The sequence below is a fragment of the Macaca fascicularis genome, chromosome 5, assembly GCF_037993035.2.
Source record: "Macaca fascicularis isolate 582-1 chromosome 5, T2T-MFA8v1.1".
Lineage (NCBI taxonomy): Eukaryota > Metazoa > Chordata > Mammalia > Primates > Cercopithecidae > Macaca > Macaca fascicularis.
In genome coordinates, this window is record NC_088379.1 from 53,271,440 (window position 1) to 53,285,127 (window position 13,688).

At 35.1% G+C, this 13,688-nt stretch overlaps 1 protein-coding gene across 3 annotated transcripts in view; it reads right to left on the reverse strand.

The window, feature by feature from the left end:
* CFAP299 (cilia and flagella associated protein 299) overlaps positions 1 to 13,688 on the reverse strand; it is a 442,080-nt gene that overhangs the window by 182,509 nt on the left and 245,883 nt on the right. Inside the window, exon 4 of one of the 3 annotated variants that reach the window (XM_065545061.1) lies at positions 4,509 to 4,677. The exons of the other annotated variants lie outside the window; for them this stretch is intronic. Coding sequence (XP_065401133.1) covers positions 4,654 to 4,677 — 24 coding nt within the window. The 3' untranslated portion in view covers positions 4,509 to 4,653. Of the gene's footprint in view, positions 1 to 4,508; positions 4,678 to 13,688 lie in introns of those variants that run through there. 3 annotated transcript variants of the gene reach the window in all.

Genomic DNA, 13,688 nt, shown 5'->3' on the forward strand with positions numbered 1-13,688 from the left:
TAATATAAGATCCTGAACTACATCAGAATTCCAGGATTTAGCAAAAGGGTAAAAGGGGAGTTCATTCACGTAGAGGAAGAGGAAATTTTCTTTGGACTAGTTATATCAGATAATATGTTTGTTTAAGGAAAAGTCAACAGGAAAAAGTTCTGCGTGCCTAACATGGAAGGAAAGCATATTTGCGCCTAATATATTGCAGAAACTGTTTCAGCACAAGTCATTCTTTCAAAAATATCACCCTCATACAGTAGCCAATGTCAGTTTGGATTTTGGTGATCTGCTATTTATAAGTGTAGATCACATATATAAGTGTAGATCATTCAGACACTGTGACTTTAAAATTTGTTTATTATTCATGAATTACTGATTTTTCCCTTTGAGATCTGACACATTTCAGCTTTTGGTTTTGTTTTTGTATCCCAATTTCCAGTACATAACATCTAAGCTTCCCATTGATAATCAACAACCTTCATTGCATCATTGCTAAAGGCCCATATTATGATTTGGTCACATGATTTACAAAAGTATTACTACAAATATTTCAAAAATAAATGATCCCTTACAACTTAAACACAAGTTTTAGACCTTAAAGATTTCCTGTGGGTGTAACAGTAGTATCCTGCAAGATCAGGAGAAGCAGGCCTCATTTTATGTGAAATTTATAACAATGCAATCATGAGGTAACCTAAGAGAGTTTTGAAATTGTACTCATTGTTAATATGGGTCCTTAAATTCAATACCTCTACAATTTTGAAGTTACACTGTGTGGACTAGTAAAAAAAATAATAGGACAAAAGTTTTTAGAAACAATTTTCTAGACCCACCGGGTCACTAACTACATGACTTTACCTCTATAAGCCTGAGGATTCTTATCTGTCATTGCCAAACCTATATAAAACAGTGGAGAATTAAAGATGGTTCACAGGATATGAATGTTAGGCACATAACTGTAAAGACCAACTAGCACACTGCTAATAAGAAGTTAGGAAAGCACCTTGCAACAACGTATGGAGATGTCTTAAGAAAGTGCTATCACAGGATGTAATTTCATAAACAAATTATGCAGAAAATGAAGACGATTATAGAGCTGTGGATTCAACAGCAGTGTAAGGGAGACGTAGAGATTAGATATAAGGTGGGAGCACAGAGATCCATAATTCATTTTATGCCTCAATAATATATAGAATAGTGCACTGCATAAAACAGGCACTATGCAAATGTTGCAACTGAAATAAATGCATACTTAAAGACTTTCTCCTTAGATTTGGCCAAATAAAAGCTATTTTGCATAAAGCTTTTACTTTCACATAGTTGGAGGTGGCTAGAGGCCAAAGTATGACATTTAGGCATGCATCATACCATCTTGTGGGTATTCCTTTTCCCAGAGGTGAAATAACTCTATACTGGAAGTGATTTACTCTAAGAATGTGGTCAAGTTTCTAGCGTTAGGTGCCCTACCTCGAAATCACAGGAAGTGGGGATTCACAGAAAGGTGTGTTCTCTTATGATTTCTTTGCTTGAAAATCTGAGGAAACAGTATGTTAGGTACAACTGAATAGCTTTGTTTAAACACGATTTGCAGTTAGGAGCAGTGTCAGCTAGAGGAGGAAGGCCTCTAGTATACCAGTCAGAGATTTTAGGGTATAATCCTACAGTATCTGGTATTTGCTCTTAGTCGCTTTCTTATCATATCTGCCAATGTTGAATGCCTGAATAAAGCAGAAAGGGCTAACATGTTGGATTAATTATTTGGGATTCAAAAATACCCTGATAGGCTTGAACAAATAATCTGAATAACATGAAAACACTATAAAATGCTCAAGAAAACATGTTAATTGCTGCTTTGATATTCAAACTAATCAATTCTAGTAGTGGTTAATGAAGGGCATGGCTTAATAGCTAACAATTCATATTTAAATATCTCACATTTTGGTTTGCTGTAACATTGAAGTTTATGTTGTGACGTGACTGGCACAAGCCAATGTAATAAATCAATACAATTGTAGGTACATTTCTAAAAGTAGTATCCAAGTAATAGGAATCTATAGCACACTGTGTTCCATACTAGTCCACTGTTTTGTACACTAGCCTGTAGCACAGTACTAAGTCTATTTTGGGATGATACACTGGAGTTTCCTAGGCTCTGTCCTCAGGCTTCTTGTTTATGCTAAACTCTTTAGTATAACTAAATTCATAGTGGCATTTGTATACTGAAAACTTCTAAACTTTTAATTTCAACCCAGACCTGCACTTTGAAATCCAGATTTTTATATTTATGCCTGCTTGACATCTTTGCTAGGATGTGCAATGGGTATCTCGATGTAACTTCACACTATATGCAAAATAGTAATTGCAGGACAGGTACAGCGGCTCATGCCTGTAATCCAAGCACTTTGGGAGGCCGAGGGAGGCAGATCACTTGAGGTCAGGAGTTCAAGATAAGTATGGCCAACATGGTGAAACGCAGTATCTACTAAAACTACAAAAATTAGCCAGGAGTGGTGGCACATGCCTGTAATCTCAGCTACTCAAGAGGCTGAGGCAGGAGAATTGCTTGAACCTGGAAGCAGGAGGTTGTAGTGAGCCAAGATTGTACCACTGCACTCCAGCCTGGGTGACAGAGCAGTACTCCATCTTTTTTGTTTGTTTGTTTGTTTGTTTTAAGTAATTGTAGGTAAAATATACATCTAAATGTAAACATTAAAACAATAAAACTTCTAGACTATAACATAAGAATATATAATTGTAACTTTGAGTTAACAAAGATATCTTAAACATCATAGAAACATCTCTAGCCATAAAGGAAAAGATTAATAAGTTGGACTACATTAAAATTTGGAACTTTCATTAAGAAAGCACAAAGGTAATCTATAGAGAGGGAGAATATATTCACAGCACATATAAACAAGTAATTTTTATCCAGAATATGTACAAATTGCCTAAATAAGAAAAAGACAAAAGATACTGTAGAAAAATAGGTAAGAAATGTGAACAGACACTTCTCAGAAAAGGATATTAAAATGACCAGTAAACATATGGATGACCTCATTAATGATCATATAAATGCAAATTTAAACAATGATATAACGCTATACACTTACTAGAATATTTAAAATCAGAAATTAAAATACTAAATGTTAGTAAGACCATGAAGCAACAGGGACTCTCATAGAGAGTAGCTCTGAATTTATATTGGCCTAATCACTTTGGAAAGTATTTGGCATTATCTAGTAAACAAAACTGAACATACATAGGTCCTATGACCTAGCAATTTTACTTGTAGGTATATAACCAATAGAAACCAATATACATATATGCACACAAAGTTATGCATAAGCGTAACCCCATTATTTATAGCCGTCAAAAATTGTAGACATTCCACTGCCCATAAAAAGTAAAAGAAAAATAATTGTGTATCATAAAATGGAAAACCACAGAGATAAAATAGTATATACCACAACTACATATAACAACATGGATGGTTCTCATAAACAAAATATTTAGTTTAAAAAGTCAGAAACTATGGTTCTATTCATATAACATTTAAAAATGACAAAATCGTTCTATGGCATTAGAAATCAGAATAAGGATTATCATTGAGAACAGGAGAGTTGTGACTAAATGGGCATACATAAGGCTTATTTTGTATCAGTAATATTCTTTTTCTTATTCTGGGTATTGAGCAAATGGTTTGTTCATTTTATAGTAATTTATGAACCTGCACATTTAAGAGTTGCATGCTTTTATATGTTTGCTAAACGTCAATTTTGAAAAGAAGTTTCTAAAGAGACACTGTATAGGGAGTATCCAGAAAAAAAAAAAAAAATCAGAATGCCAAGAGCTTAAATAGTGATTGAAGAAAATATAAATTTTAACCTTAAAATGCTCTAAATATTTACCAGAAAATGTGAAAGCTATCTTAAAAAATCACAGTGGGACAGCAGTATTATTCTATATTGCTCCAGAAGACCAATAACTAAAAGAAGGCAGGTTTCGCCCCTTGCAGTCTAATTATTAGAACTTGCTGAAATGCAAATAACAACCTACAAAGGAATGAGCTGCCTATCAATGAAAATATTTAAACTATTTAAGCAAAGACTGCATAGCCATCTGTCAGAGAAGCTCAAAGGAGGATTCCCATAATGAGACAGAGGCTGAACAAGATAAACTCTGCTCCGTTCGTTTCTAAGAGGCTACGGTTCAAAATGAAATTGGTGTCAAACACGTATCTGTCCCTCTCTGCTTTCCTCCTTCCCTTCCTTCCTCTCTCCCTCCTTCTACAATCCCTCTTTCCCTCTTCTGACTCCAAAAAGATAATTATAGAAAACAAGATCTTTCATTTGGTCAATTCTGTTTCATTCAAGAGAGTCTCACAAAGACTAATAGGTATGATGGGAACCCTCACCAGGGGTCAGATATAGACTGCTATGTATTGCATGCACTGCCAAATCCACTCTCCCCAAAGGAGAAAGTATTTTGGAACTGGATGTTCCTCCTCCTCAAATATTTTTCCAAGTATTTTGGATAACTTCACCACCTCAGAAAACACACCAGAAAATATGTCCATAATTTCCCTAGCTTGATAACTTAATAAATATTTCATACTGGATTGCAGATGTCAAAGTGGTATGCAGCATTCTTTCAAAGACACTTTCATTTCTTAGGTCCACAGAAAACCTTCAAACAACAGCAACTTGTTAAACTGTATATTCATTCCAGCATATTAATTCTCAACTAATTGAGATGTCATTTTATTTTGTGACTCTTTACTCCAATCCAATAAGATACAGAGCATTTATATCAACAAGTCAGTTATAACTAGCGTATTAAGTAGCATCTATTGCAAAGCAACAGATACATACAAAATTTTGGACAAGCCAGTGTGAGTATCACTAATAAAAGGGAAGCAAGCATAATTGGGCTTATTTTGTGGAAGAAAAAAGAAGGAAGAATGGTAATTGCAGGTGAAATACACATCTAAATGTCAACACCAAAACAACAAAACTTTTAGAAGATAACATAAGAATATATAATTGTGAATTTGAAATAGAAATCTATCTGTGTTATTTTTGGGAGGGGGGGAAAGGGAGGGGGCTGCATGCAAGAAGGAAACCAATCTTGGCAGAGCCCTGGAGAGGTTCAGGACTCAGGAATTCCAGTAATATGGAAGGTAAGAAGGGTTACCTGGGGCTAAAACAAGGAGGTCATTTGAAAATACAGTCTACCCATATGAAAAGAATTATCCATAGCCAGATGGTCATGCCTCTCAAACACCCTTGCAAAGGATTGAGGACTAATAACTAAAGAAATGGAACCAAGTCGCTGGGGAGAATTAGAGCACATAGCCTGGGACTTGGTGCCAAAGAGCAAGGCCTTCCATATTTAAGAGGGCCATTGACTAACAGAATATTCTCTCTCCAGTCATAGGTTGATGCAAAACCTATCAGTGACTACTAACTAGTTGACCCTAACTAGATTCACAGAGGTAATAGTCAGCTTTTGTGTCGTGTTATTCTTAAATGTTAATGAATAACCAAGAATCACTAGATATTTGGGAAAAATCTTGTTATGTGATAGACACAAATATATACAGAAAGAAAAATTCATCCTGGTAGACATAAAAGTAATTCAGGGAATAGAATAAAATTTTAAAACAAGCAAAGCAAAACAAAACAAGCAACAATTCTAGTTTTCTCAGGGATCACATAAGAATGCAACACTAAGATTAAAAACATAAAATGGTATACAATATTGTAAAATGAAAATGACATATAAAGCAAGATTATTCATGCTTTTAACATGAGGTATGTTCTGGAAAGGGTAAGGAGGAAAGAAAAATGAAAAACACTAGTGATATGCCTATTCAGCCCAATCCTATTGATATGGCTTGGCTTTGTGTCCCCACCCAAGCCTCATCTTGAATTACAATCCCCAGGTGTTGAGGAAGGACCCTGGTGCAACATAATTGAATCATGGGGGCAGTTTCCCCCATTCTGTTCTCATGATAGTGAATGAGTTCTCATGAGATCTGATGGTTTTATAAGTGATTGGAAAGTTCCTCCTTCAATCTCCATCTTTCCTGCCACCTTGTGAAGAAGGTGACTGCTGTCACTTCTGCCATGACTGTGAGTTTCCTGAAGCCTACCTGAGCCATGTGGAACTCAGAATCAAATTAAGCTTATTTCCTTATTACCCAGTCTTGGATATTTCTTTACAGCAGTGTGAAAATGGACTAATATACCTAGCATGTATAAATAATACGATCTTAACAGAAAAGGAAGAAAAGGAATGAGCATTTAAAATTAATAGACTGAACAATCTCAGAAAAGCTAGGGAAATTTAAGAAGCTAGAAAATACCCAAACATTTGGCAACTAAAAAACAACTTTTGGATAACTCATGGTTAAAAATAAACTAAAAAGGAGATGAGAAAATTTGGACTGCATGAAAATGAAAATACGACCTATCAAAATATCTGATGGTGCAAAAGTGGTGCTTAGAGGGAAATGTACAGCACTGAAACACCTATGTTAGAAAAGAAGAAAAATCTCAAATCGATGACCTAAACTTTCATCTAAAAAACTAGAAAAAGAAAAGCAAAAACCAAAGTAAGCAGAACAAAAGAAATAATAAATATCAGACATCAACAAAATTAACAACACAAAATCAATAGACAAAAATCAATGAAGCCAATAGCTGGCTCTTTGAGAAGATGGATAAAATCTCTAGCCAGCCTGCTCAGGAAGAAAGAGAAGACCAATATCTGGAGAGTGTGGATATCACCATAGATCCCACAGACACTAAAATGATAAGGGGATACTATAAGTAACTTTACGCCAAAAGATTTGACAAATTACAAATGCCAACATGAAGCTAGCGTTCAATAAAAGACAACTACCTTAATTATCATTGTAATAGTAAACATTGCAAAAGCCATATACTGGTCAGATAGGAAGGGGAGTAGCAATCCCTAGACAAGGAATGACAGCTAAATTGATTCTTCTGAGACTTTCCTCCCATATCTCAAAAACTGAAGCAGAGTATATATTTATAAAAAGTCACCCACCATGCCAATTCAAACATGTATTCTTGCTATCTTAACTGCAGTGAAGACATTGGTTCAGATTTAGATCTTCCCCTCTGCTAAAAATGAATAAATAGAGATCAACAATGGAGTCAGACACCTACAGTTGGTCCAAAGAATAGCACCTGCCAATATATGCACAGCCACAGTCCTGTGAAGACCCAACTGTAAAATACATTCTTCTCCCAGACAAAATAGTGAGAATAAGGAATGGGAAGGCTCAATTGTGTTCCCTTTTTAGCTATGGCATCTAAATAAACATAATACTGTTTCAAAAGTTAGGTTGTAAAGAGCATTGAATTAATTCACCACATCTTAGAGTTAAGGAGAAAAAGAGAAGTCAGCATGATTGCTAAACTTCTGTTTCTGATCCAAACTGTGCTATACACACCAAACTCTAAAAGTATTAAATTATATTCAACTGGAAAATCAGAATAAAAATGTTTCAAATATTATGCAACACAATTTACTCCTAATAGCAAAAACGCTAAATTAGAACTGTTACATATTGCTTCAGTGTTTTCTGCCAAATTCACCATCATGCTTTGCAAATTAGATTGAGCCATAATTTTCGTAAATTTTAGAGAGTAGTTGTGGTTACATCCCTCTTAATGCTCTGAAGATTAGCTCTGTTATTTATTAGAGCACACTCAACATCTTTCCTGACAAATGAATTTTATTAAAATCTTTCTTATGAGGCCCTCTTTTAATTTTGAGAAGTAAAACTATTTGTTTGACAGAATAGCCATTTAATTTATCCATGTCTAATGATATGTTTCACATAGCAAATTATTTTTTTTCCCTTCTTGTTTTGTATCATTTGTAACATGAAAGGCATTGTACTTGTTAACATTAGGCAGCCAGAAGTTTTTTCTAACAATTTATAGAGCTGAAGAAATAAATACTACTATCATTTTGCATCAAGGGTCAAATAGTCACATGGATATATTCGTCCTTTATTGCACATATACAAATCCAAAACAATCTGTAAATGCTTCCTCACTTATGTACAATAGCACGTTTTATAATTTCAGTAACACAAATGTTTTAAAAGGTAAAAACTCTTATGTACATCACTGCAAAGAGCAAATTCACTAATTTTACATTTTATTGCACCCACCCCATTTTGAATTCTATTTCTCCAAAATTTGTAGCAATTTTAATAGTTCTTAATTAGTATTTTAATATGTGAAAAAAGTACATAAAATTGAGTTTAAAAGAAGTCATAGCTTTCTTAGTTGCATACAGAGTGTGGATCCATAGACTCCAGTATACCAATGTTTTTGAAAGTTTCTTCTGGATGGAATTAGTAAAAATCTGTTCCCACAAAAGGATTATACTAAATGATTATTCTCTCTCTGTTAAAAATAAACTATACTAATTTTAAGGTCGTAGTTAGTGTTCTCTTTGCTGTAAACCACAAATTGAACTCTAAGCAAAATGGAGGATTTACTGAAATGATCCTGCAGTATCTCCCAAATTCAAAGATCCCATTGAAGGCCCTTCCAAACAAAGGGACAGGTGCACGGGTAGATTAGGGACCTCAGCATCAGGAGATTATGATCACACATTTTAAAAGATTAGCCTCAGTGACTCCGAGGTTCTGTGTCTCTCCATTTCTAACGTCACTTTCCAACAGAGGGAATCCTATTGGCTCAACAGTAATTGATCATCTAGGTGGAGAGGGTTAGGGATTAGGGAGGACATCCATGGCCTCTAGGGCACCTGTCCTGGATCTGCATTCCATTTCCAGAGAAGAAAGAATTGTGAGGTGCCACCCCAAGGTTCTACCTCTTTGCTGCATGGTTTTTTTGTTTGTTTCTTTGTAAACAAGTTACTAGATATAATAAATTCACCAATAATTGTTCATTTAAAAATTTTCCTAAAGTATTATAATCTATGTTTCTTGCTTCTATGTATGACTATAAAATATTTCAAACATAAAGTTAAGAAAGATTAATATAAAAAATATTAACATAACTATTATATCTAATACTCAGGTAGCCAACATCCTGCTAAGCAACTTGCTCAAATCTTAACATTCTCACATGTTGGAATCATAAATGTTATGTGAATCATAAATGTTAAAGAAACAAAGCATTATATAAAAGCCTATTCTTTAATCCTACTCTTCTCCCTCCTTTATTTTCCAACTTCCTCCTACCTAGCGCAATGTAACCCTTTTCCCTAACTTAAGGTATATTATTCCTCAATGTGTACTATATAGTTTTTATATGATTACAACATGAGTATGTCCATACAAATGATTGTTGTGTCAGTTTTTGAACTTTATATAAACATTTAAAATAATAAGTTATTAAGCATTCTATGTGTATGGGCTTTTTTTTTGTTTGGTTGGTTTTTTGTTTTTTTTGTTGTTGTTGTTGTTTGTTTGTTTGTTTTTTTGAGACGGAGTCTCAACTCTGTCACCTGTCACCCAGGTTGAAGGGCAGTGGCTCAATCTCAGCTCACTGCAACCTCCGCCTCCTGGGTTCAAACAATTCTCCTTCCTCAGCCTCCCAAGTAGCTGAGTTATAGGCACCTGCCACCACACCTGGCTATTTTTTTTTTTTTTTTTTTGTATTTTTAGTAGAGACAGGGTTTCACCATGTTGGTCAGGCTAGTCTCAAACTCCTGACCTTGTGATCTGCCCATCTGAGCCTCCCAAAGTGCTGGGATTACAGGCGTGAGCCACCACATCCAGCTCATTCTGTCTTCTAAATAGTGTTTCAAATACTTTTACCTGTATAAATTGATTTAATCCTCACACACTTTCTATTTAATACAGTTTGTAATCCAATTTACAGATAAGGAAACTGAAACCCAAGAAGGAACGAACTCATCAGTGACTGAGACTCATTCTGTACACATCATTCTGAAACATGCCTTTTTTCCTTTTAACTAAACTCGATGTCTTTGAGATGATCTTACGTTGACATAAAGAATGTCTATATTTTTGCATTAATTTCTGTATAATGTCGCATTGTAAGAATGGACAACAACCTGTTCTTATGTTTATGAACATTTAGGTTATGCTGCTATTATGGGCAATGCTACAATTACACTTACATGATAATTACAGACTTGTAATTATCTCCTCGCTTATATGATTGAGAGTTTCTCTCAATTATTTATCTACTAGTATAAAGATTATACACATCTTTCTCTTTACTAGATATTGTCAAACTGCTCTCTAAAGTTGCCTAACGATGTACTCTACTGCCATCACCGAACATGGTTTCTTACTTCACATCTCACCTGCATTTGGAATAACATGTCTTTTTAAATTTTTGTCGATCTCGTGGGTGTGAAATATAGCTCATTTTAATTCTCTTGTCTTTGATTAGCAATCAGATTAGTACAGTTGAGTGTCTTTTCCTATTTATTGAACTATTTGGCTTCCTCATCCCTGAATTGCCTGTTTATAATCTGTACAGTTGTTGATTGGATTTTTTTAACTAGTAAAAATTCTTTTTAAGTTATTGATACAAATGCTTTGCCAGCTTTATGCATTACATATATATGTGGCTTGTCTTTAAACATTGCTAGTTATCTTTTGTCAATAAAGGATTTTAGTTTTAATGAAATCAGTTTTACTAAATTTTTTTTTTTTTTTTTTTTTTGAGACGGAGTCTTGCTCTGTAGCCCGGGCTGGAGTACAGTGGCCGGATCTCAGCTCACTGCAAGCTCCGCCTCCCGGGTTTATGCCATTCTCCTGCCTCAGCCTCCAGAGTAGCTGGGACTACAGGCGCCCGCCACCTCGCCCGGCTAGTTTTTTTGTATTTTTAGTAGAGACGGGGTTTCACGGTGTTAGCCAGGATGGTCTCGATCTCCTGACCTCGTGATCCACCCGTCTCGGCCTCCCAAAGTGCTGGGATTACAGGCTTGAGCCACCGCGCCCGGCCAGTTTTACTAAATGTTAATGGTTTGTGATTTTAGCATTTTGTTAAATAAATTCTTCCCAGGAGGTATAAAGAGATTTTTTTCCCATATTTTCATATTTAATTAAATCACATGGAAATAATATTCATGTTTCCATGGATGAGTGTCTCTCTTTGGGGGCTCAATGGTTAATGAGCCCAGATTCCGGACCCAGATTGCTTGAGTTTAAACATGTGTTTTACCATGAACTTTGGGCAAAATATTTAACCTCTCTGTGACTCGTTTTGTCACCTAGAAATAAAGATACAAATCAGGAGTGATTGAGTTAACATATAAAGTGCTTAGAGGAGTGACAGTCATGCAATACAAGCTACTAATGTATCTACTGTTATTAACATCAGTTTTACCTGCTACATCTGAGCTAATACCCCACTCTCATAAGTAATATGTTTTCATAAGTCTTGCTCTGTGAAGGGCAATTTTGTTCATTTGCATAGTGGTTAAAATCAGACTCTGGAGCCAGACTGCCTAGATTTGATTTCAAGTCACTCACTAATCAGTTATGTAAACCTGGATAAGATGTTCAACCTCTTCGTGCCTCAGAATTCTCATCTATAAAGTGGATATAAAAATAATACCTATTTCATATATGTAGTAAATATTAAGAGTTCAGGGATATAAAGCACTTATGAAAAATGCCCAGTACTTGGTAAGCTTTTAATATATGTTAGCTATTGCTGAAATTATAGTCATTATTATTATTATCTAATTGTCTTAATGAAGTATAATTGGCTGTCTTGATTCTGTCAGTTTGAAAAACCCAGCACCAATTATATATGGGACATGTACTAGCAGACACAAGATTTAACTGGGAAAGTTTCTTACATATGTAAAATTTTTGGACACCAAATCATGCTTGGGCTTTTGGTTATTTGCAAATGACCAAATACTTTTTATTTTAATTCAAATGACTATGTCTTATGTCAGATATGTAACACTAAAGATATCATTAAATTTTCACATAAAATGATTGATAACTTTAAATACCTAAACAAAATTATGTTTTGCTTACATAAGATGACATTATTGAAACAATTACATACTCCTTTTTTCTAAAATGGCTAGAACTAAGCTTTAGCATCTGTAGTTATAGAGCACTGCAGTGGATGTTGGTAGTATCCCTCTTAGATCTCATTTCCCAGGCAGATGTATCCAGCTCCAGAGCTGCAGGTGTTAAAAGCCAATAGTTCCCACCTGCACCCTCCTTGAAAGGACTGTCCTTAGCTGACAGGAGCTACTTCTCCATCTCCCACCTCTGTGGCAGCTGATGATTAATTGATGGAGAGAGGAAAGGCGAAGGAAATGTATACAAGCAAATTCCCCTTGCCGCAGACAGAACAATCTCTCATACATATTATTTCTGTGAGATCAGACTGAGACTAGATTTCCACTGAAACCACATCTCTGCCTAGCTTCTTCCTCTATAGTATTGTGCTTCCATCATGCTATAACAGGTTTCAGATGAAAGAACTTTCTCAATAGATCGCTTGCACTAAAATTGGCAGCCTAGGATCTGTTTTTAGGGAATCTGACCTAACATAACACATGGTATTTATGCTTTATTAAACATCTATAATGCAGTAGCTTGCACTTTAGGAGGCCCAGCAAGAGGGTAACTTGAGCCCAGGTGTTCACGACTAGCCTGGGCAATGTAGGGAAACCCTGTCTCTACAAATAACTCTAAAAAATAGCTGGGTGTGGCAACACATGCCAGTAGTTTCAGCTTTTCAGGATGCTGAGGTGGGAGGATACTTGAGCCCAGGAAATCTTGGCTGCAGTGAGCCATGATGGTACCACTGCACTCCAACCTGGGCAACAGAGCAAAGCGCTGTCTCAGAAAAAAAAAAAAAAAAAAAAAAAAAAAAAAAAAAAAAAAATACACCTACCAAGTTTTAGGCTTAGATGTACTTTACACATTATATAATTGTATTCTATAAATATCTCAGCAGTGTGAAAATTATTATCCCCATACTTTGGGTGGGGAAACTCAGGCTGTGTTGAGTTGAGAAATGTGTCTTTAGCTTGTGATAAGTAGAAAATTCAAGATTCAAACTCAGATAAGATGACTCCATAACCTTCACTCTGTCTTGCACTTCTCACTGCTTCTGTATCAAATTTTTATCCAGGAAATAAGGAAATTAAAGATCTATCCAGCTATACTTTTTCTAGTGAAATAAACGTTGATATACATTTTCCCCCAAATGTTGATGTAATTTATTTAAAATGAGGTTAAGATTGTGTGAGTCATATAATTTCCATAAGGGTTTATTAGTAGACAAGCATGAATTATATTAAAAAATAAATAAACATCTGTATAATACCTTCATTTTCTTGAAAGGGAACATTTTATAAAAGTTGGAAAATAGCAAGGAGGGAAAAGATCATGTCAGCACAATGTTATTGGTCATATACAACACAATCTTATGTTTCATAGAGATTTCAACACAGGAAATGGGTATATTAGGAACCACCTAATTCATAAGTTTTCCTGACCCAGGTACAGTGGTTTCTTTGAATGACTCTAAAGGAAAAGCTGTAGGGAATGTTTTTTTACTAGCTTCAATAATGCATATTTCAAAGCCAAAACTAGTCACCCATGTGACTGTTTACACAGTGAACATTCAGTGGGAAAATAAGTGTCAGTGGGTCTCACTTTTCCCACC